Below are 25,558 nucleotides of genomic sequence, written 5' to 3'. Positions count from 1 at the left end.
GCATTGGAGAGTGGGCTTGTCTAGTCGGACGCAGAGGCTTCGACTGGGCTTCCTCCTTCGGGAATGGTCGCCCAGTCCCAGGCCAACGCGGAAATGATGGACATGCTTTCCCAGGTGGCCGCGAGCGTCGGGCTAGAGTGGAACCCTCCACACTCCCGTGAACCCTCACGGCTCAACGATTGGTTCCTGGGCTCAGGGCGCTGCCCACGGCCACACCCCGCCCCCGTTCCTTTCTTCCCGGAAGTGCATGAGGAGCTGACAAGATCGTGGGAGGCACCTTTTACTGCCCGTTCCCGGTCTTTCAGCTCCCCAGCTCTCGCTACCCTCGATGGTGGAGCGGCCAGGGGGTATTCGGTGATCCCCCAGGTGGATAAGGCGCTTGCGGTGCACTTAAAAGCGCCTGAAGCTCCCGTCCAGGGCCTGTAGGTTTATGTTGTCCCTGACAGCTAAGGCCTTTGTAGCTGGATAAGCCACCTCCACCCTGCACCCCATGGCTCTCCTGCAAGTACACCAAGCCAAGGCGCTAAAAGAACTGCACGAGGGTAGTTCTGACCCAGGATTGATGCAGGAACTGCGCTTGGCGACCGACCTTGCTCTCCGGGCGACGTAGGTCATGGCGCGGTCTCTCGGGCAGGCGATGTCCACCCTGGTGGTCCAGGAGTGCCACCTTTGGCTCAACTTGTTTGAAATACGAGAGGCTGACAAGGCACAGTTCCTTGACGCCCCCATCTCCCAGGTAGGCCTATTGGGTGACACCGTCGAGGACTTTACCCAGCAGTTCTCGGCGGTGAAACAGCAGACGGAGACCATACAACACATCCTGCCCCAGCACGGCTCAAAATGCAGCACCCCGTCTGCTCGTCGCCAAGGGCGTCCTCCTGCAGCAACAACACCGGCTCCACCGCAGCCCACCCCCATGGCCCGGCCCTGGTGTGGAGCCCAATGCAGGAAGCAGACGCCACCCGTCTCACAGCCGGCCGCTAAGAACCCGAGGAAGGCTTCGAAGCGCCCCTGAGACCCAGGGGCGAGGAGACCTGCTTCTCCGGAGTTGGTGAGCAGACCACTCCATCCCCTGGAGGAGGGCCGGGAGGAGAATCTTTTGTTTTGTTTTCATTTAATTTTGCCGCATGTCCAAGAGGCTGCGGTACCCAAAAATTCAACAAAAGAGCGGTTTTCTTGTTCCCTGGGTCACATGTCCGGTGCGCACGGCTGTCATTATGACCACCGTCCACCGTCCAATCTTCGTAAGTATGGCGCTACAGCGGCGGACCGCCCGCCCCTGTGCACCCAGCTGTGGCACAAACACGCCCACACGGGATTGGTTCCGGTGGACTACGGGGACGAGACTCCTCCTCCCCCCTCCTCGGCCAATCTTATAGTGGGTGGCAGGAGCCAGGTAAGTGCTTCGATGTCCCTGGACTCAGCACGGCCACGGGGCTCGAATCCCCTCGACATGGCACCTCGAGCTCTGCCCCGCCGCGAGGACCCACCCACCAGTACGTCCGACGTGATCATTCCCTTGGTCCCCCTTGCCCGGAGTTTGGGCGCATGGCTCGCGCTTTCCAACCCATCGTGATGGCTGACCCGGACCGTCCGACTCGGCTATGCCATTCAGTTCACCAGGCGCCCGCCCAGGTTCAGCGGCGTCCGCTTCAACTCGGTGAAGGGCGAGAACGCCACTACCTTGCGTGCGGAGATCACTACCCTTCTGCGCAAGGGCGTGATAGAGCCTGTCCCTCCAGCCGAAATGAAGAAAGGGTTCTACAGCCCTTACTTCATTGTACCGAAGAAAGGCGGTGGGTTGTGACCAATCCTGAACCTGCGAGTACTGAACCGGGCTTTGCACAGACTCCCGTTCAAGATGCTGACGCAAAAATTCTAAAGCGAGCGTCCGGCATCAAGATTGGTTCGCGGCGGTAGACCTGAAGGATGCGTACTTCCACAACTCGGTCTTACCTCGACACAGTCTGCCTTCGAAGGCCAGGTGTACCAGTACAAGGTCCTCCCCTTCGGCCTGTCCTTGTCCCCTTCACAAAGGTCGCAGAGACAGCCAATGCCCCGCTAAAGGAGGTGGGCATCCGCATCCTCAACTATCTCGACGACTGGCTAATCCTAGCTAACTCTCGAGAGTTGCTGTGCGCACACAGGGACCTCGTGCTCCAGCACCTCAGCCGACTGGGGCTTTGGGTCAACTGGGAAAAGAGCAAGCTCTCCCCGGTTCAGAGCATTTCTTTCCTCGGTTTGGAGTTGGACTCAGTCTCGATGACAGCGCGCCTCACGAACGAGCGCGTGCAGTCGGTGCTGAACTGTCTGAAGGCATTCAGACGGAGGACAGCGGTTCCAATGAAACTTCCTGGGGCATATGGCATCCTCAGCGGCGGCCACACCACTCAGGTTGATGCTTATGAGACCGCTTCAGCACTGGCTTCAGACTCGAGTCCCAAGATGGTATGGCACTGTGGGACATATCGCGTGGCCATCATGCCGATCTGTCGCCGCCTCTTCAGTCCTTGGACCGACCTTGCATTTCTATGGGCAGGGGTTCCCCTAGAGCAGGTCTCCAGGCAAATCATGGTTACAACAGACGCCTCAAAGACGGGCGGGGGCACCGTATGCAACGGGCACACAGCCGCCGGCTCCTGGACTGGCCCTTGGCTGCGTTGGCACATCAACTGCCTAGAGTTGTTGGCAGTACTGCTCACCCTGCGGAGGTTCCGGCCGTTGATACAGGGCAAGCACATGTTGGTCCGGATGGACAATACAGCGATGGAAGCGTACATCAACAGTCAAGGCAGTCTACACTCCCATTGCATGTCACAACTTGTCTGCCGTCTCCTCCTCTGGAGTCAGCAGCACCTCAAGTCGCTACGAGCCACTCACATCCCGGGCGACCTCGGCACCACAGCGTATGCGCTGTCACATCAGGTTACCCTCAGGGGAGAGTGGAGACTCCACCCTCAGGTGGTCCAGCTGATTTGGAGTCGATTCGGTCGAGCACAGGTAGAACTGTTTGCTTCCCAGGAATCCTCCCACTGCCCGCTTTGGTATGCCCTGACCGAGACACCTCTCAGTATAGATGTGCTGGCATGTCCGGGGGAGTGGCATGCAAATTCCATTTGCCAATTCTCATTGGCCTTTATTCAAAAAAGCAGAGGTGTTTGGGGCTGTCAAGAGTGACCCCTAGTGTCACTACATCGACACAACGTCTCGTTCCCTCCATCAGGGAACGGAGGTTACGAAAGTAACCAGGACGATACTAATTAGTTACTGTAATCCAATCTTTTTAAGTAAAAAATGTTACATTACATATTATATTCTTGTTAATCAGATTGCAGTTACTGACCTTTACCTTAATCTTAAGTAACTGTAATTACTTTGGTTTATCATATTGTTTAGCATTTGTCCTGTTTGAAGTTGCGCCTACTAACAAGGTATTTAAAGGAGAAACGTGTGTTGCTGAGTGAATGGCATGCAAAAAATACCGTAATCATAATCGATGTGGCTGGAACATCATCCTGAAATACTCTGACAGTGTTTCCAGCAGCACATCCTCTACTGACTCTATAGCGTAAAACATACAGCTCTACCAGTGTATTTGATTCCCAATCGAACGACTATTGAGGTGGCTCTTATGAATCTACAGCGTGAAACATATGGATTGTAATTATGTCTCTAAAAAGTCTCTGTGTCTTGTTCCATTAGCTCAACTGTGTCTAATTTGTTGTTGTATGTTTTTTGTGAATCGCTTCGTATGAGATGTTTTTTAAAGAGTGAGATATGAAAAATGGAAAACCACTGATCTACTTCAAGTCCTTTTATGGAAGGATAGTGTCTCAGCAACAGACAGGCTCTAAAAGCTGCCAGATCTGCATATTTTAGCAAACGCATAGAAAATAACCACAACAATCCAAGATGTTTATTCAGTACTGTGGCTAAATTGACAAGGAACAAAGCTTTGAATGAACCAGACATTCACTCGCAGCTCAGTAGTAATGACTTTATGAATTTATCTGCTGATAAAATTAAAACCATAAGAATTATGCAACCGTCTGCCACAGCAACTCAGAAGACAGTGTATCACAGTATCTCCTACGAGCAACTTAATTCCTTGGCTGTTACAGGTCAAGAAGAGCTAGCTAAACTTAATAAATCATCAAAATCAACAACATGTAAGCTAGATCCTATACCTACTAAGGACCTGAAGGAGGTGTTTCCTGTAATCTCAGAAAATATTCTCAATATTATTGCTATCTTTAGGGCATGTAACAAGAAACTTTAAGCTGGAAGTTATCAGACCCCTTATCAAGAAACCACAGCGTCATCCTGGAGAGCTGGCTAATTATCGACAAATCTCAAATCTCCCATTTATGTCTAAAATACTAGAAAAAGTAGTGTCCTCCCAACTATGTTCATTTTACATACAGTAGAAATGGTATCCATGTAGAATTCCAATCAGGATTTAGGCCCCATCATAGTAAAGAGACTGCATTTATCAGAGATATAAATTACTTGCTCTTATCATCTGACCGAAGTTGCATCTCTCTTCTAGTGCTTTTAGATCTTAGTGCTGCCTCTGACACCATAGATCATAACATTCTCTTGGAAAGGCTTAATAATTATGTTGGCATTTATGGACAGGCATTAGCTTGGTTTAGGTCCTATTTATCTGAACGCTACCACTTTGTCTGTGTAAATGAGAAATTGTCAGATCAAGCTAAAGTTATATATGGAATGCCATAGGGAGCAGTTTTAGGGCCTCTGCTTTTCTCCTTATATATGCTTCCCTTTGGAGACATTATCAGGAACCATGAAATTAGTTTTCACTGTTACACCACTGTACCCAACTTTATATTTCCTCGAAACCCAACAAAATTTCCAGTTTTTCCAAGTTAGCAGAGTGTATCAATAATATCAAAGATTGGGGGGCTAGAAATGTCCTTGTACTCAATTCTGACAAAACTGAGGTATTAATTATTGAACCAAAAACCTCTAAAAATAAAATACTTGATTTGACTAGATAGACTTGACTCTCAATGGATGTACTGTTACGTCGTCTTCTACAATAAATAACTTGGGTGTTATATTTGATTGCAGACTGTCCTTTCAAAATTACATTTCCAATGTTTTTAGAACAGCATTCATCCACCTCAGAAACACTGCTAAGTTACATGCTTTCTGTTTCAGATGCCGAAAAAATAATTCATGTGCTCATGACCTCAAGAATAGATTATTTTGACTTCACCAAAATGATTTTCAGTCGGACTGCGATGCACCTCACTGACCTCTGCCCGCTTCATCTTGGTCATAGGATGGACTACATGAAATACATAGATAGAAAATTAATGCCATCTAAAGCCTTAATCAGCCAAATAACAAAGTACAATGCATCTATGAGCACTTCTGCAATTACTTCAGGATGGACTTCAAGACACTTACTCATTAATCCTACAGTTCATACACAATTCCTTAGTTTAAACATTGGCCACCAACATCTACTCAGTCTACTAATTTAAACCATTACTTGTATTACACACAGATAACTAATATTGGAATTATATTCATGTTGTTTAGCCACAGGGAAACTGGTTTCCCCAATGACTCATGCGCTCGAATGTTATATTTGTGATAAAACGTTGCTGGCTGCATTGATTCTGGTGCACAGCTGACAACGTGCTGATTGTTAAGACAATGTTTGTGATGTTGTTGCCAGATATGTAATACATTCAATTTCTAAGATGATGTAGTTTCATTATCTAGTGAATGTGTTTCCAAATAAGAAAAATGCACGGACCTGGCAACATGGCACATGCACTGCGGGCGCTCTGTTGAAGAGAGAGTGAGAGGACAAGTGTGCAACGTGTGCTTGTGGGGTGTTTAGAAAAACACTGTTTCTCACTTGATTGACAGGCCTTTTCTATTTCACATCTAGCTTATTTTGTGGTCATTATGAGAGAAGTCTTCTAAAAGTATTCAAACAAAAGTTTATAAAGTAACTGCATTCTGAATACAGGTGCTTACATATGTAATGAAGGCTAAATAGTTACTTAATTTTTGTATTCTAAGAATGTTCTCTGCAATTATATAACACAGCACTCTAGGTTTTTGTAGGCCTATTCATTGCGCCCTGCAAAAATTAGAATTTATTTTCTGAGTTTGACAGCCCTAATGTGTTAATGTCATTAAATTGGCAGGTCATTTTACAGCTTGGTTTGCTGTCATAAAATGACTTACCTTTAGTTCAGCTGTCCTCAAAACAGGAATATAAAGGTTCTTATAAGTTCAAACCACATGAGAATCGCAACTGAGATTCACATCTAGATATATTCATTCTGAGAGGTCTGAGAGTCATTGGTTGTAGAATAAACATGCATTCGGGCAATAATTAAATTACCAAACAGACTGGGAAAGTGGATAAAGTACTAAAATTGCCAAATTTGAAAGAACAGATCTGTCAAGGGCAAATTAATTTAATAACTAAGTACTAAATTCTAGATTTAACTAAATGTTGCACCATCTAGAGACCCTAATGACAAAAAGTTGTCCAAAGAAATTTGATTCATCAAGTCATCTAGAAGATGTGATAAGCCATTTTGTTTTTGGCCCAATAAATTGTCAACCTATACAGTATGTTATAAAAGATTCGATTAATAAAAAATGTGTGCAAATCGGACCAGCAGTCTAGGAGGAGTTTGAAAAAGGAGGCTTTTATAGACCTACGTTTACATATGGAAATGAAATTGGATACATGTTTTGTTTTGCATGACTCAGGGAATAAGACTTTGATTCTAGCCCAAATGAATAAGATATCATCCAAAAGAGCATATTATACAATTAACTACAAAGAAAGCATTCAATAAAACAAAACCAACAACAACCACAACAGCTGGTAGTCATGTTGTAGATCCAGGAAGGCAGTAATCGACTCGTACCTGGGAAGCATGCGGTAGTCACCTGCGTACTCTTCATATTTATACTGGACCACATGCAGATGGGAGTTGAAGTATTGACAGGCCTGTAGAGTGAAAAAAAAAAAAAAATTAGACAGAATCAGCCATAATATAAATAATAATAGCATCACCTTCTCAGAATATTTTAGTGTACCATTTAAATCTAAACCAAAAATGGGTCACAGATCTGCTATGATAGGTTTGTGGACAGCATGGAAAGACAAGGCGACAACGATAAATGCAAAGATTAAAAAGTAACTTACCATATATGTCATCATGCATTGTTAGGATTGCAAAATAAATAGGTTTACTAACTTTTAAAAAGGAAGAAAACATTTCTTATATGTTTTGTTTCTTGACAATAAAGGCCAATGGTCCAATTAAACTATTGTATTTTGACACAAATTCATCTGTCACTAGATAACTGCCAAGGCACCTGCTGCCTCGACACCTGCTGCATAAACCTAGTTACCTGAACCTTGCTACTGTCTACACCATCCACCATGGCACAACCACCACTCCAGGAGGCACAAACAACCAGGGAGCCCACTACAGCCTTCCAGCCTTGTGTGCCTGATGCGTGTCTGATCTTTCTGCACCTTTGATGTCGCTCGCTGTTGTCTATAGGACGGACAACATCGTTCGAAAGGGGGATGTATGTAGCATCTGATCCAATCAGACACACAATTATTCATTATTTAATGAATAATCCAACAGACGTCTCAAGACCGTAACAAGCAAAGGTCCAAGTAGGCCTAAGCAGACTCCGAGATGTCTGTCCTCCCACTGATCATTATAAGCTTTTACTCCCTCTTGCTGACACCTGTCCAGCAACTAGTGGACATCAGAGACATTCCAGGTGGGGGAAGGTAGCCACATGCAAAAGCAAAGGAATGTGGGGAGAGTAACTCACTCCATTCCCCCTTAGGAAAGACACATTAAGCCCATAAAACAGACTTTCTTCATTAATTTATAGACAAACTGTTCTATAAATGAACATGCATATCCCCAGGACATGGTGTGTATTATTATTACTGTCTCGTATAGTGTCTTTTGTACTGTATACCGTTTTATGCATGCTTTATGACAGAACCACTAGATAATGTAAAATTATTGGTATCATGCTTCCTATCAAATAAATCCTTGTGTGACGCCCTGCACATTGGTGTATATCACCGCCTTATAGCATGCATTGTATGCTTGTTATATTAATCAGAGCATAAAGAGGCACAAACTGCCAGCTTACTCCAATCATGCAAATGAGTCAGCTCCAAACAAAGGAACTTTTCCCACTGCAAAATTGCACCTTTCTCATTGGTCAAGCCAAACTCGAGAGGAGTGACCTCCCTCAGGAGTTAAAGGGCACTGTCGGAGTGACCTCCCTCCCTTTCTCTCTCCCTTCATCTCCTGGTTGCTGTTCGTGTGGGACCAGAAACACACGGTCCGACCGCGAGGTCGCGGGCCGGCAGGCCTCAAACACATCAAGCCATGTGTTACTTCCTTGATCATAACGGAGTCAAACTAACACCGCAAGTTCATCATCATTTCTTCATTCAGCGCGGAAGAAATTGATTGCAACTTCAACACCATCGACTCAAGGAACCATCAAGACTTTCTCCTGAGAATGCATCTGGGCGCTCTCTCAACAGCCAAAGCATTGCAAGTATCGTATAATTAACTAACTAAACAGAGGTTTAGTATTAGCTGTGAACCGCTTTGTTAACAAAGGTGCTTTGAAGTAAGAAACTGATGGTTCTTTCAGATGGTTAAATGACTCTTTTCATAGCTTCATTCCCCTGTTCTGTTCCGGTTTCATTCACTTTCACTTTTCCATTTCCCATGTATTTGTGATTTGTGTGTATGTGTATGTTTAGATTAGTTATATGTGTTCGTGATTTAGTTAAAAAAGCTTTTGTGTACATTCTTGCGAGTTGATTCTGGTCTGCTTGTAAATCAATGTCAATTTAACGATTTGATCACAGCTACATGCTAAGAAAGAGTTATTTTTCTGTGGCCACGAAAAATATCCTTTCTGAGAGTTAATAAATGATCAATATTGAGTGTTCGCTGGACGAACAGATTAACTGATCGTAATATTAATTCAGCTACATCAAGTTCATTCTATTAACTGATCCAAATATTTATAATTAATTATAACAAGTTATGATTAATTATTCATATCAGTATTTTGAGCTAATTTGCTACATTACCAAACAACGAGAAGCTGGCAACTGCTCGACTCCAGCATCTAAAGAAAAGTCTGAAGTCAAACAAACAGTATTACGACGACTATAAGGCCTTCATGGAGGAGATTATTGATAAAGGTGATGCAGAACCAGCCCCAGTAACACCTGAAGGAGTAACTGTGTGGTACATTCCCCATCACAGTGTGTACCACCCCCAGCAGCTGGATAAGCTAAGGGTTGTGTTTGATTGCTCAGCAAAGTTCTGCAGTATCTCGATGACACTCTTCTGACTGAGACTGATCTGATCAACACTTTGGTGGGAGTGCTGGGCCACTTCAGAAAGGAAGTTGTCACTGTGACCTGCAACATCGAAAGGATGTTTCACCAGTTCCTTGTTTCTCCTGAAGAATGGAATCATTTGAGTTTCCTATGGTGGCAGGGCAGAGATTTGGAAAAACAGCCTCAAGAATATTGAATGGCGGTCCACCTCTTCAGCACTGCATCATCTCCTAGGTGCGCCAACTTCAGTCTGAAGTACTTGGCAAAGCAGTACAAACTTGACTATCCATCAATCTCAGCATTCATTGAGAAGAACTTCTACACAGATGATGGGTTGACCAGTGTTCCTTCAATCAATGAAGTCAAAGAACTGATCGTTAAAGCTCAAGTGCTGTGTAAACGTGGTGGTTTACGGCTTCACAAATTCAACTGAAACAAGAAAGATTTTCTCTGCTGTGTAGACCCTTTAGATAGGGCAACCACGTCTAAACCTCTTGACTTTAATTTGAAAGCAACACCAGCGGGACGTATACTAGTCATACAGTGGTCAACAAAGAATGACACTTTTGGCTTCAACATTGACCTTAAAGTCCAGCCATCAACTCGACAAGGTATCCTGTAAATCATCGCCTCTCTGTATGACCAGCTTGGGTTTGTTGCACCATTCATTCTACAGGGGAAATATATCCTGCAAGAACTGTGCCATAGAAGCATCGGATGGGATGATCAACTTCCTGATGACTTATGCCCGCGGTGGGAGGAGTGGAAAAATGGCCTTCAAAAGCTGAAGGAAATAACCATACCAAGATGTTACCATCCACAAACCTTCAGTAACATTGTCAGAACTGAGCTGCACCACTTCTCAGATGCAAGTAATATAAGATATGGTGCCTGTTCATATCTCCAGTTCAAAAATGAATGAAGTCCACTGCAGTCTTGTGATGGCTAAGGCAAGAGTTACACCAACCAAGATCACAAGCATTCCACGTTTAGAACTCTCAGCAGCTGTTGTATCTGCCAGAATGAGTGTCATGTTGAAAACTGAGCTTGATCAAGAATTCTTCTGCACAGTTTCACAGGTTGTTCTGGCATACATTAACAATGAAGCAAGAATGTTTCATGTATTCGTTGCAAATCATGTCCAGCTCATAAGAGAAACCACAGATCCTAGCCAGTGGTATTATGTTGACAGAACAGAAAACCCAGCATCAAACATCCCTTCAGCAATCTTGTTATCAGGACCCAAATTTCTGTGGGAACAAGAAATACATCCAACAATATGCTCCTCTGTTGATCTACTCATTGGTGATCCTGAAGTTAAATCAGACAAGGCATTTGTGACCAGAGTCAGTGATGGCATTGATATTCTCAGCCTTCTCAGTCAGTTCTCTTTTTGGTCTCTGCTTCTAAAAGTGGTTGCAAGAACAAAGTGGCTGGGGTCAAAGCAGAAATATCACAGTGACAAATGTAACAGTTGAGGAAAGTGAGAGGGCTGCTGAAGAGGTGATCAAGCTTTCTCAGCAGGAAGTGTTCTCCCAAGAGATAAAGATGATACAAAGAGGAGACAGTCTACAGAGTTCTAGTCTGCTGTTTCACCTTGATCCCATCCTAGAGAGAGGTCTTATTCATGTGTGTGGAAGACTGATACAGTCATCTCTCAGTCAGGAATTAAAACACTCAGTAATTCTCCCGATGGACCACCACATCACCAGACTGATTCTGTCTCACTATCATGCCAAGGTTTGTCATCAGGGATGATATCAAACTCAAATGGAGCTTAGAACCAATGGGTTTCGGATCATTGGAGGCAGCAAGCCTGTCGCCAAGCTGATACATAAGTGTGTGCAATGCAGGAAACTCAGATAACCAAAGGAGGAACAACGAATGGCCGAGCTTCCCAAAGAGCGTGTTGAAGCTTCTGCTCCTTTTACAAACTGCAGTATGGACTATTTTGGGCTATTTGTCATTAATAGGGTTCACAAGGAATGTAAGAGATATGGTCTGATCTTTACTTGGCTGTATTCTCACATTGTCCATCTTTAAATGCTTGAAGACTTATCAACAGATGCCTTCATCAATGCTTTGAGTTGCTTTATCAGCCTTAGAGGAGCTGTTTGTAAACTCCTAATGTGGCCGTGGCTCAAACTTTGTGGGAGCAAGAAATTAGTTCAGAGAATCATAGAAACAGACACCAAAGCCCTGGAAATCTTTCTTGCTGAGAAGCACTGTGAATTTGTCTTCAATGCTCCATTGGCAAGCCATGCTGGAGGTGTCTGGGAACAGCAAATTCGAACCGTGCGTAATGTGCTCAATGCTACACTTGCTCAGTGCCGAGGCAGGCTTGATGATGCCTCACTTAGAACTCTTTTTTATGAAGCGATGGCCATTGTTAATAGCTGCCCATTAACAGTAGATGGTATCAATGACCCTAATTCACTTGAACCCTTGACACCGAACAATCTAATACTGATGAAATCTGAAGTTGCACTTCCACGTCCTGGAAAGTTTGTAAAATAAGACATGTATGCTACTAAAAGATGGCACAGATTTCAATATTTGATCAAACAATTCTGGAGTCATTGGAAGAAAGAATATCTTCTCAACATTTCTACACTGCAAAAGTGGCATACTCCCCACCACAACCTCAAGGTCAATGACGTGGTAATCGTCAAAGAGGACATGCTCCCAAGAAATCAGTGGCAGTTAGGTAGAGCCATTAAAGATATCAAAGAGAGTGACAGACTTGTTAGGCGAGTCGAAGTACAAGTAGGAGAACGGAAACCTACAAGCAAGCAAGAGCAACACTCCAAGCCATCAATCACTGAAAGGCCCATTCAGAAGTTGGTGGTGCTTCTTGAGAGTGAGTAACTGTTATTGGCATGAGTGATACTCTTGCATCAGACCTCTTAATTATCTCTTAAATGAGTGACTTTTCTATACATTATGTACATTTATTCAATTTAAAAGTGGTCATATATTTGGGTTTAGGAATCATGTTTTGATTCATTCTGTTTTTCTTTTCATTCATCATAACATGATTGGTGGGAGTTTAAATGACCGCCCAAATAGTTGTTGGTCACTTTAAATATATTTTACGTACCTTATGTACCTACGCTAAAAAAAGGGGAAAAACGCAAATTAGTGATGCCATAGCAGAGCGAGAGTAATGTGTGCTGCTCCAAATGTTCCTGATTTCAAGATCAAAGAATCCTCAGGAAAATGGTTCAAATATCTATAATTGAATTTAGCACCCTTTGGCAAGCGGAGCGAGGTATGTTTTCTCAATTTTTGATGTGTTTTTTGTTTATTTCAGCGTGGTTTAAAGTTTGTGTGTGTTAATGATCTGTGCACATTTTTTGAAATTGTCTAAATCATCTATTGTGATAAATTATTTACATTCTGTGAAACTGTGAATATGTATCAATTTGATTTAATCACTTTTTATGTATATTTTCATTTGCGTCTACTTACTTTATCATTCCGAGAAGCCTGGCCCCCCCATGTGCCCCCAGACAGACAATATAACACTCACACTACCACCCAGGTCGGACAACACTCCACTCGCACCCCCAAATTCCAGTATCTGTCATGGTATAAGGGTATATTAGTGGGAAACTTGCACATCTGTGAGCCACCATTAATACAGAAAGAAATGTACAAATTTTGGAGCAACATTTACAGTCTTTCCCAGGGATGTCCCTTCATTTTCCAGCAGGACAACGCCAAACCACAATCTGCCAAGTTTACAAGTGCATGGCTGCGTAAGTAGAGATTGCGGGTGCTAGACTGGCCTGCCTGCAGTCCTGACCTGTCTCCAATTAAGAATGTTTGGCACATTATAATGTGCACAATATTGCAATGAAGATTTGTACAATTGCGCATCTGAAGACCTGCATAATGGATGAATGAGTGAAAATTCAGCTTGCTAAACTTAAAGGTGATGTAAGCGATTTTTTTTAATGGAAAATATGCGGAAAAAAGTTCCTACACCCTAAAAGATATTAATGAAATAAGTGTCCTGAGATATCTCACCGGTCTCTGGGACAGCTGTAGACTTTGTAAACAGAAAACAAAAATGTGTCCGTGGGCCGCAGACATTGACACTTTTCACCTGTCAATCATTTTGCTCATTCTCATAGAGTTATATTTGAAGCAGATCATTGAGGCTATGATTAAAAATGTTTGTCAGTTGAGGGCGCTATTGTGCCACTGTTGAATTTGACAAAAATAGTTTGGATCAGTCATAGATTAAACCACTGGAGTCTTTTGGATTACTTTTATGCTCCTTTATGTGCTTTTTAGAGCTTCAAAGTTTTGGTCACCATTTGGTCACCACTTGCATTGTATGGACCTACAGAGCTGAAAAAAATATCTCTAAATATCTTTGTTTGTTTTATGCAAAAGAAAGAAAGTCATAAACATATGGGATGGCATGAGGGTGAATAAATGATAAGAAAACTTTCATTTTTGGGTGAACTATTCCTTAAACTTGTCTTCAGTGTCCAAATGCTTAATTAGTGTTATTAGAAGAAATTGTAATGTTACACAGTGGTAAACACTTGACTGTTCCAACTTTTTTTTGGAGCATGTTGCAATCATCTAATTTGAAATGAGAGTATACTTTCATAATAATAATAATAATTAAATTCACAAGTTAAAACATCAACAAAAGTGTTCTAGTGCTTTCAATTTACAAATCACTCATTTTTGTTTTATTAGCATTTTCCATACTCTCCAAACTTTTTCGTAATTGGGGTTGTAATTACACAAACTCCAACATTAATTAAATAATATTCTATTTAACAGATCACAAAACACACACACAAAGAAGAGTTTTCTGAACTGTGAGGCATCTGTCTGGTGGATTTCCGTGTTCACTGGAGCTCTATACAAGTACATGAATCTATTAGGGCCATTTTTAAACACACTGACAAAAACAAGATTTCACTCCAGCGTAGCTCAGATTGTGTCAAGACACACACGCACAGTTAAAGGTATACTCAGTTTTACTTTTTATTACCCCCATTTCTGGAATATAAGTCGCTATTTGTTTCATCACCTGAAAGATCCTGAGACTTATAGTCTGAAGCGACTTATTTACATAATTTATACCTAACTGACATTGGGTGGTCAAACACAGCACACCAAATCACATATGCTTACAAACATTTTAAAACATCAGTCATAGAGACGGTAGTTGCTTTTTAAAGTAGCTTATACCGAGTATTTCGCCTTTACAACTTACTTTGCAACCAGTTTAATCTTAACTGTCCAGTCATAACAGTATTGCTCTGACAAACTCTAGAACGCTGTCAAATTCAACGCCTCTCATGCCCACAAAATACATTTTCATCACCCTTGTAGTAAAAACATTCCGTCAGTAAACTTGATTATTAGTGCAAAGCAAAGAGGGTTGCAAATACTGTATCAGAAATATCCATAGATAGACTGTCGCTAATGTTAATAAATGAAAAGAATAAAGCAGGCATATTATTTTACTCACGGACTAAAAGCTGATTATTTGTATAAAGCATAGAGTTACATATGGAATGAACAGATGTGGCAAATTATTTTAAATTTTTTTTATGAAACTTAAACAGAATATGAAAAAATGTTACACACGATTTCTTAAAGCAAATGCTCCAATTAAAACAAGGCCAAATACTGTGTGATACTATGCATACATCCTGAGAATCTGTAGGTTACTTGCCTAACCCTGGTTCTATGATAGCATTAGTGAGGTATCCAGGGGCAGACTGGGACTAAAAAGTGGCCCTGGACTTTCTGGTCCAGAGCGGCCCACCACACCATAACACACCAGCTCACTGATGTGCAGAACATTTTTGAACACCACTTACTAGCATAAAAAATGTAAAACAATACAGAAACATGAATGTTATTTAAACATTTAATTGAAATAAAACTGAACATAGTCAGCAATTTTAACAATTGTAAATAATTAGTGCATCCAGACATTTAATCTACTTGTGCAATTCCACAAATATAACTGTAAAATCTACCCAAAAGCCATGGACAAAAATGTGCAAACTTCTTATGTGAGATGTTCTGGCCCAGTCTGTAACGATCATAGCTACAAAATCGACAAAAGTTGCTAGCAAATTGAAATTTCTCTCATAAACACACTGTAGTTTTAATTATAATTAGTTACATTGAGTTTCATTTTTATATAATCACTGAAAGTGAGCAAATTAACATAATTGAAAATGGTTGAGGTCCCTTTTTTTTATAGTAAAGGTGCTGAATGCAATAACTTTTTGAATAAAGCCTCTAAATGTTATAAAATGTTATAAAATGTAATAATTTTTGGTTTTCAAATATACACTGTATATACAGTAATATATACACTCTAATATATAGAAAATCATATGATAGTCTGAATATATAATATGTCAAGAACTAAGACATGTGTATATTATAATAGAAAAATAAATTAGATAGTAAAAGGGATAATTCACCTAAAAATGACAATTCTTTCATCATTTACTCACCCTCATGCCATCCCAGATGTTTATAACTTTCTTTCTTTTGAACATAAATATTTTTAGAAGAATACTTAAACTCTGTTGGTCCTCACAATGTAAATGAATCGGTACCAAAATTTTGAAGCTCCAAAATCAGTTGCGTAGCCAAAGGTGGGCCGGTGTTGACATGGGCCCACCCAAATTAGACCTAGGACTACCCCTAATATTGGAGATTATTCTTTAACTTCAAATATATATTTATAAATAGTTTGATGAGATGTGGGCAGTGTAGTTAGGTTGGTAATTGACCACTCCTAGAGTTTTCCTGTACGCAGCTTCGCCCAAAACACGAAAAGCTGATCACCTTTCCAGATGTCTTAAGTTCTCTCTGTATAAATGCGCAGGGCATGTATTCAATCTATGCTGCTCTGCTGAAGCAATAGGTGGTGGATGAAAAGCCCTCAGTTCAAGGAGAATGCAGGACTGCATAACCTTAGATGTGAAAGCAGGGTTTGGTCGTAATAATACTCCTGTGTCCTCTGATACAAATTGCATGTGCATGTATTTCACTGACGCACTTCGCTGAAGCCAGGGCCAACAACAACGATGTCTTGGATGATAGCCTCTTAAAATCAACCTTGTCTAATAGCTCGAAGGGTGGAACGGAGATAACATCAAGCACTAGCGACAAATCCCATGAGGGAGAAAGCGGCTTAGAGACTGGAAGCACATATCATGCACCCTTCAAAAAATGGCAAACTAAGGGGTGCTGCCATTCTGGTTTTCCTCAGAAACTTACATGCCATGCCGATATAGTAGCCAGCAACACTTTAACAGCTAAAACTGCCTTCCCTTTGTCTATCAAATCATTCAGATATGATAGCTCAAACTCATTTGTAACCATAAATGGATATAGTAGATGATGCCCTAGAGCATGTGATTGTATCCGAAACGTGAAAACTTGTGAAAATGTTTCATTTTGCTATTTGCTATTTATATAATTTAATCATTTATTTTTCATAACAAATTATATTAAAAGCATAACAGTTTGAGTAAAAATTGTGCAAAACCCATTGAATATGATATAATCATGATCAAGCATGTGAATTTTCACAGAGCATCTTGTGAAAGTGCTTTACTGAAAGAAAACCTGTCCTTTTGTATAAAATGAGTTAACACAGTTAATGTCACAAATTTGCTTATTAGATTACTGATCACGAAATTATGTGGAATCTTAAATATTTCTTATATTATATCATAATTTTTTTTTTTTTTTTTTTTTATCAAGCAGAGAGGTAATCACTAGCATGCAAGCAAAAGCGAGAGAGGAGCGGGCTATTTTATTTATCTGAAGTTTTTCGCACCTGCATGCCAGTCTACATATTGATGTAATCCTTCCTCATGTTCACACAGCGTGTTTTCATCAGCTGAATGGGAGGCTCAACACTATTAAAGTGTGATGAGACTCACGCTGTGTGTGCAAGCCATTCATGCATCACAAGCCAATCAACTATTTAGCCCTTTTCGGTGAATCGCACCTCCAAAATCCTAAAACTTTATTTCCAGGTTAAATTTATATTTTGAATAGACCTGTAAAAAATGTTTAACCCCACGATGTGGGTTTATGTTTTCTCTTTTAATCGTTTAATGTAATTTTGAGTGTGACCATGAATTAAGGAGGGTGTACCTGAATGCTGGGTTGGAAAACTCAAGGATTAATAGTGGTGTTTTACTTATTACATCATGTGCTGTTCTGAAAGCAAAAAGAAACAAATGAAACACGGAATGTAGACTGTCATCCGTGTAGTCTGACCAAAGCAAAGCAGGTGCGTTTACTTGCGTGATTAACCGAAAGTGAAGCACTGCCCGCTCGTTATGCGCGAATGGCTTGCACGCACTGCACGAGTCTGTTGGGTATACTGCAGTCTCTTCACATTTTAACTTTTTGTTTAGCCTCCCATTCAGCTTATGAAAACACGTTGCTGGGTGATAATGAGGAAGGATTACATCAAGATGTAGATTGGAATGCAGATGCAGAGTTTCATATAAATAAAATAGTCTACTCCTCTCTTGCCGTTACTGGCATGCCAGTGATTACCCCTCCATAGTTTGCCGACCCCTGCCCTAGAGTTTTTTATAGTCCGAATTACACAGGCTGGCTGTCCAGTTGTCCAGCGGTGCATTCTGATCATTTAGAGAAAAGAACAGAGGGCACTGCGCATTCTCCAATGTTTAAGTTGTGCTTTGTGCACCGGTCCCCCAGCGTGGCATACTGGTGTGATGGTGACCCTACCAGACTATTTAATTAGCTAAACCAGCTTCACCTGAAAGACCATGCTGGTCAACCAACTTCACCAGCTGTGTTTTGCTTGACAGCACCATGAATCAGAATGCCCAGTTCATGAGTCTCCCTCAGGGGTTGAAAGTGGGCATTGCCCCACAGAATCAGTTTGCATGCCAACATGTGCAGAGGGAGCGACCTGAGTCTTCCTTGCCGATTGATGAATGCCATCAACGTAGTGTTTTCTATCCTCATGAGAACATGATGACCTTTCAGAAAAGGGTGAAAATGCTTCAGGGTTAGGAATACCACCATAATATCTAAATAGTTTATGTGGAAATTGGTGAAATGCAAATCCCTTTTTCCATTTATTATTCTGCCCTCCCCCATCCGGACAGTGACACATCTGTTATTACAACTTTCCTGGCCTCAACAGTACGCATGGACACACCTTGCACAACAAAGGATTGATGTTTCCAATGACACAGCGTTAACACAGCTGTTGACGTCACCCTCACTCTCCTCCATGGGGTGTAATTTCAGAGGGGCTACTGAGCACTGAAACTCTCTCATGAACAAACAGCCCAGGTGAATAACTATCAAGGCTTAGGCCATCAGTCCTGACAGTCAAGCATGAAAGGGAACAGTTTTTCCTCACTGAAACATGGTCAGACATTGAGTGAATCTCTTCACTATCTCCTCCGAGAGTCGCGGTCTGAATTCCACCGAGTTTAGTGACAGCCCTGGATATGTGATGGACTGTGTGGTGATTAACACACTCTTTCCTGTGTTTAATCTGAACCCCAGTCTCTCTACAGGCTGTATGAGTACCACTGTGTGCTCTCTCACTGTGCACACCGAATGAGCTGTAACCAGCCAGTCATCTAAGTAAGTGGCAAGGCGAATACCCTTTTCTCTGAGCGGAGAAAAAGCTGCTTCTGTACATTTGAAAAATACTCACGGACTGAGAGAGAGACCAAATGGAAGTACCAAATATTTTGTACATCACACACTGGAATGCAAACCTCAGAATTTACCTGTGGGCTGGATATATGCTTATGTGAAAATATGTGTCCTTCAGGTCTATGGATGTAAACCAATCGCCTGGCCACACCAATTTCAGGGGTGTTGCATGAGTGAGCATTCTGAACCTATACTTTCTTGTGTATTTGTTCAGTGCATGAAGATCTAATATGGGATGGAGGGCCTGATTCCCTTTCTTTGGGACAAGGAAGTATATTGAGGAAAAGCCACTTAGGCTCTGCTCAGGTGGAACAACTCTTATGGCTTTCTTGCTCAGTAATGAGGATATATCCTCTTGAAGAAAACAAGATGATTCCCCCCACTTGAGAGTGTATTATCCCTCTGAACGGAAAGGGATGATTACTGAATTGCAGCCTGTATTCGTGCTGTATCATAGAGACTAGCCAAATTAAGCCATCGCTGTCTTCTCTGATTGACCAAGGTAGCCATGGCACTTTCTGCAGCTTGAACAGCACATCACTTGTGTCAAAGAGAAAGAACGGTGATAACACAAATCTCATCCCACTGTGTTTGAGCTGGCATGGCAGACACCTCTTCCTGTAGCTCTGCCTAGTAAGCTGTGAGCAGTCAGATGGAATTCAGGGCCCTTACAGAGAGCACAACTGCCTTGTAAATCTCATTCCATCATGTTCGACAAAAAAACAGTTTGCTTTCAATGGCAGTATAGGATTCATGGCTGGTGCATGCCTAGGATGCAGGTGTGCTGGCACTAAAGGCCCGATGGGGGGTATTCGGAGAAGACCCTCTTTCTCCATCCCTTCCACGTGAAGCACAGATCCCTCTTGCATGGACGTTTTGCTAGGGAAAGTCTTATCCTTCCAAGTGACAGCAACCACTTTCAAAAATAGAAAGGAGCTGTCTTGCCGGTCTCTTTTATCTTGGCAATCTTTCCTCTCATAGTGAGTCTTTGAAATCTCAGCCAGGACAATCGGCAGAGGAATATTGATCTTCTCTGCAGCGTATTGGCACATCTAGCAGATCAACCATCAGGAGCCATCCTTGGTCTTACCCGTGATTATGGCATTACAAATGCCACTGTTCAACAATGGAAGAACTATGGTAAACATAAGGGCAGTTACAGTTTAGAATAAAAGTCTGGACCTTTTCAAATTACGAACAAATTCATGTGTAATATTGCAATATATTTCTTGTTCTAATGATGTTTGTTATATGGAAACAAACTAACCTGGTTTGCCTTCAGATATTCCTAGAATCAATATGATTCCTAAATTATTAAGAGTTCAATCAAAGGAAAACAATATCTATTATGGTATAGGAAACACACATTTTTACTATAGAAGCACAGTCCCAAATCAGTAAAATGGTTTACATATGAATATAATAACTAGCCCTATTGAAATAAGGAGTAAAGTATGTTTAATTTTCCACAGTACATTGAAGTACAAAAAAACTGTTAAAAGAAGTTTCAGAAGTTTCTAGATGCTCAAATGATTAAAAAACCTACACAATTTGAACTACATATCTTAAATATGAACTAATTGCAATAATGTAAAAAAAAAAAAAAAACTGCATCAGGTATGTGGATGACAATGTACATCAGACACCACCAAAGACCATTTTTAACCCAGAAAAAATCTACATATAGCCATCCTGGACCAGACACAGATAGTTGTGGTTTTAGTTATAAGCTAGGGATCGATTCATTCTAAATTAATAATTGAAAACGATTTAATACTGAGAGTGTATTGATAAAAAAAAATAAAAAATTGAAGGACAAGATGCATCGTGATGCAATCGAGAATTGTTACCCTTTGAATCATAATCGAAAAGCATCATGATGCCAGAAAAGATTCCCACCTCTAGTGGTGACCAGTAATCCGGTTGTTGTTTTGTTGGGCAAGCAGCCAGCAGCCAGTGTGGAAGCTACTCGGTGGCATATCCAAGCAGTAGTCCAGGCTTCTGGAGTGAAGCGAGAAGAGGTTTTTGAATACCTTTATGACACTTTCATCCCTTTTATATGGGAAGGATGGGACCACTCTCGGGCACAAGCGTTATCTCTGCCAGCCAATAAGGCCTGGCGTAATGGAACAGGGCTCCTGTAGAAAACGCAGAAGGGGTGTATCCCATAGTGAGAGACCAGAAGGAATGCTTGAAAGTAGGGATGCACCGATCGATCCGCCACCTATCCAATTCAGATAATTAATCTTTGTCTTAGCTCTGTGATCGGCTGATCATGCTTAGATTCAGCACCAGTCTATTTTTAATCACAGCCCAAACAAAATCACACATACGCGGCTACCCTAATAAATTAGCATTTGCTCAGCCCTCGAAGCATGACATTGCGGCCACTGGAGGGTGAGTTATTGGCAATATTGGTGAATTTACACTTTCAGACATGCTACAATTCAGATGAATATGCCTTTTTTTTACATTTGAATGCATTGCATGTGTATGCGTATTAAGGTGCCAATTTTCAAGAGCCATTACGGGAGTAATTCTGACTTGCTGTAAAAAGTTAGACTCAGACAGGACAAAGATGCTGCAAATGTATGTAAAAATGAATTAAACAACAAATAAAGATGTGAAGACAAATCTGAGTATGCGTGATGTAATCCCAGATAGCACACGTACATCTCTGAGATGCTTTCATCTGAAAAGCATTGCAATCTAATTAACATCTACTAAACATCTTTAAAGGATCAGATTTACAAACATTCTAAATCATAAACATCTCAAAGACATCTGCTGAATGTCTTATTGACATTCATGAGGTAATGTCTAATAGACGTAATGCACATGAGCAAACTATGTAAAAAATACGTCTTCCAGATGTAAACACACACATCAAATAGACGTCTGGGTGATGTTTGTGTGTTATCAGGGATGTGAGTCTTGACAATCAGAAGGTGTGTGGATGGATAGGGACAGAGTTTTAGCGTTTATGCACACTTTTGGTTTCACGTTCCAACATGTGCGCTCTCCACACCATGTGCTTTCAATCTCTCATCAGTCTCTCATTTCAATTAGAGATATATGTTTGTCACAATACCACTAACTTAACCCTAACAGAAATAAAAGTTTAATCTTTAATAACGGCACAGCAATTTCAAGCATTTGCTAAATAAATAATGATTTGTGTCACAAAAAAACTCCAAAGGCTGTAAACAAATCATAAATACTATTGATTTCGGATTGGAGCAATTTTGGAGCTTGTAATGGATATCTCTATTATTTTTTAATGTATCTCTCTCATGGTGTTTACCAGTTGCCAGTATGTCACAATGATCTTTGATAGTGACAACAAAACTTTTCATAACTATTTTTAATTCAAATAAAGGTTAGCAATTCACAATTAATGTAAACTGAATGTAATTTTACAATGTGGAACACAGTCATATAACTACAGCATATACAGTAACTTAAAGGTGGCAGGGGGCACTTTAAAAATAAATATCAGTGATCGGTATTGGCTGATCATAATGTTAAAATATCTGTGATCTGTATCTGCTTCAAATTTTCTGATCGGTGTGCCACTACTTGAAAGAGAACTTCACGGTGACGTTGACATATGCCTTGAGTCAAGTGGCTGCTCCCGGGTCTTGGTTCCTGCCATATATAACCTCTGTGAGTGCAGCTTATACACAGATGCAATTTATTTGTGTTCAACAACGTGATTTTGAACAGGTGAGACTTCCGAAAATTCCGGAATTCTGGAAAAGACGGTATTTGCTAAACTTTTAAACAGAAAGAAATTAAAAATATTAACTATTATGATGTACACTCACATAAGATGAAGACTGTATAATCTAATCATGGCTTACTGTTAAAGGGTTATTTCACCCAAAAATGAAAATTCTCTCATTTACTCACCCTCATGCAATTCTAGATGAGTGACTTTTTTTCATCTGCTGTCCTCAAATGAAGATTTTTAGGAGAATTTCTCATCTCTTTTTGGTCTATACAATGCAAGTGAATGGGTGCTAAAATTTTGAAGCTCCAAAAATTACATAAGTCAGCATTAAAGTAATCCATAAGACTCCAGTGGTTAAATCAACATCTTCAGAAGCGATATGATAGGTATGGGTGAGAAACAGATCAATATTTAAGTCCTTTTTACTATAAATTCTCCTCCCTGCTCAGTCAGTCTCCAAATTTACTTTCACATTCTTCTTCTTGTGTTTTTGGTGATTCACATTCTTCATGTATATCGCCCCCTACTGGGCAGGGAGAAGAATTTCTAGCAAAAAGGACTTAATATTGATCTGTTTCTCACTCACACCTATCATATCACTTCTGAAGATATGGATTAAAACATTGGAGTCGTATGGATTACTTTTATGATGCCTTTATGTGATTTTTGGAGAGTACAAATGTTGCCACCCATTCATTTGCAGTTTATGGAGCTACAGAGTTGAACTATTCTTATAAAAATCATAATTTGTGTTCTGCAGAAGAAAGTCATACACACCTGGGATGGCATGAGGTGAAAAATGAAAGAATTTTCATTTTTGGGTGAACTATCCCTTTAGCGCATTTTTACAAAGGCCTCAGAAACTGAGAACTTTTGCTCTTACGTGATGCAGAAACTATTCTGCTAGGTTTAATAATAAATGCCCACTGATGATACACACAAATACACATGAATCAGCAGTTCCACAGATCTTTGTTAGCAGGCGTGCAAAAGTTATCATACTCACATGAACATATTAACAATTTTCCATTACTGACATCCAATTAATGTTGAAAGGAATAGTTCATTACTCACCATCAAGTTGTTTCAAACACACTACTTTTTTCATCTGTGTACCCCAAAGGAGAAAGTTTCAAGAATGTACTGGCTACTCTATTCTATGCATTTAAAAAAGCTTTAAAGCTTTAAAATGGGCACAAAAGCACAATAAGGTATCATAAAAATTAGTCTATCCAAATTGTGTGAAATATTGCCAGTCTTCTGAAGTCAAACGATAGCTTTTGTGAGGAATAGCCCGAGGGTTAAGTTATTCACTGAAAATCTTGCCTGCCATTGTCCGTGTTCATTCAAATATAGTGCTGTCAGATGCATTGCATCAGGTTTGATGCAAGACTGGCCAAGATTTGCCATGAACAACAAAGATTCTGGTCTGTTCCTCACAAAATTGTATTATATGTCTTCAAAAGACTTATTATATAGAATATAGCAATTGAATCATATGGACCACTTTTATGTTACTTTTATGATACTTCTGCTTTTCATTTTGGAGTTCAATAGCCCAAGACTATTGAGACATATGCAAAAAAACAGACATTCTTCAACATTTGTGATTCTGTGGTCCATGGAAGAAGAAAAAATAATTGTGGGTTTTAAATGACATGAGGGTCAGTGAATGATGTCAATTTTTATATTTAGTTGAACTATTCCTTTAATAAACTTTAATACTTTAACTGTGTGCAGTTTAGAGTCTACAACAGAAACATTGTGGTAAAATGTATAACCACACCCTCGGCTTCGCTTGGCTCAGACAACATGAATGAACTAACTGGATGTGTGTGTTTGTTTGTGTGTATTAAAAGTCTGAACATATTTAGCTTCGCCTGGAATACCTGCAGCTGCAATCGGTTCCCTGTCCTCTTGCAGCCTCTTATTTGGATGGTTTCTTACGACTTGGGATCTAGTGTGCAGACTCCAACTTTAAGCGCTTTTCTAACTGTTTCTGAATCGCAGTGGCATCAGTTCACCAAAAGCCAATGTATGGCAATCCCAAATATTTTAATTAATTCCTGACAATATCAATACGTGTTGCAGCAGCCATCCTCAAATATCAAATTGAAATGCCTGTTTACACACTAAATACTCTATTGAAAAGCAAGCACAGGTAGAGCGACAGTAGAGAGAAAAACAACAAAAATGTTATCAGCACCAGCCTTAAAATACGACACACATGCATCTTAAAATAAATCACATAATTTTGTTCATAACCCAGAAAATTAGAAAGTTGCTATTATAAGAATGAACAAAAATATAAAAAATAAAGCCAAGTCTTATTATTTATTGGCTCCTTTATTTAAAATAGTTTAATATTGATGTAAATATTAACAAATTAATTTAAACAATGTAGCCTTCAAGTGTTTCTCCTAAACATTACTTAAAGTTTTTAAAGTATTTATTCAAGAGCCAAATATAAATCAGAGAAATAAAATAAAGAACAGAGGTAACAGTGCTTTAAGTTTTTCAGTAAAAGCAGCAAATACCTATTTAAAAAAAAGTAATATAAAACAAAGTAATCTAATGAAAAATAGAACTACTTAAAATAATGACATAATCTTTACAGTGTGATTAGTTTTAGACTACACTAATACAGAACCAATGCATTTACAGTTTGAATGATAAGCAGACCTGTC

At 40.6% G+C, this 25,558-nt stretch overlaps 1 protein-coding gene across 2 annotated transcripts in view; it reads right to left on the bottom strand.

Moving 5' to 3' along the window:
* The window catches only part of dock10 (dedicator of cytokinesis 10), a 194,761-nt gene that overhangs the window by 88,755 nt on the left and 80,448 nt on the right, over nucleotides 1-25,558 (bottom strand). For both annotated transcript variants that reach the window (XM_051679641.1, XM_051679640.1), the window contains one exon: nucleotides 6,930-7,012. In XM_051679641.1, the coding sequence (XP_051535601.1) occupies nucleotides 6,930-7,012 (83 nt within the window). The remainder of the gene's footprint in view (nucleotides 1-6,929; nucleotides 7,013-25,558) is intronic.

The sequence above is a fragment of the Myxocyprinus asiaticus genome, chromosome 39 (genome assembly GCF_019703515.2).
Source record: "Myxocyprinus asiaticus isolate MX2 ecotype Aquarium Trade chromosome 39, UBuf_Myxa_2, whole genome shotgun sequence".
In the NCBI taxonomy this organism is placed as follows: domain Eukaryota; kingdom Metazoa; phylum Chordata; class Actinopteri; order Cypriniformes; family Catostomidae; genus Myxocyprinus; species Myxocyprinus asiaticus.
The sequence above is the reverse complement of the archived record's forward strand: the minus strand, read 5'-3'. Positions and strand labels throughout refer to the sequence as shown.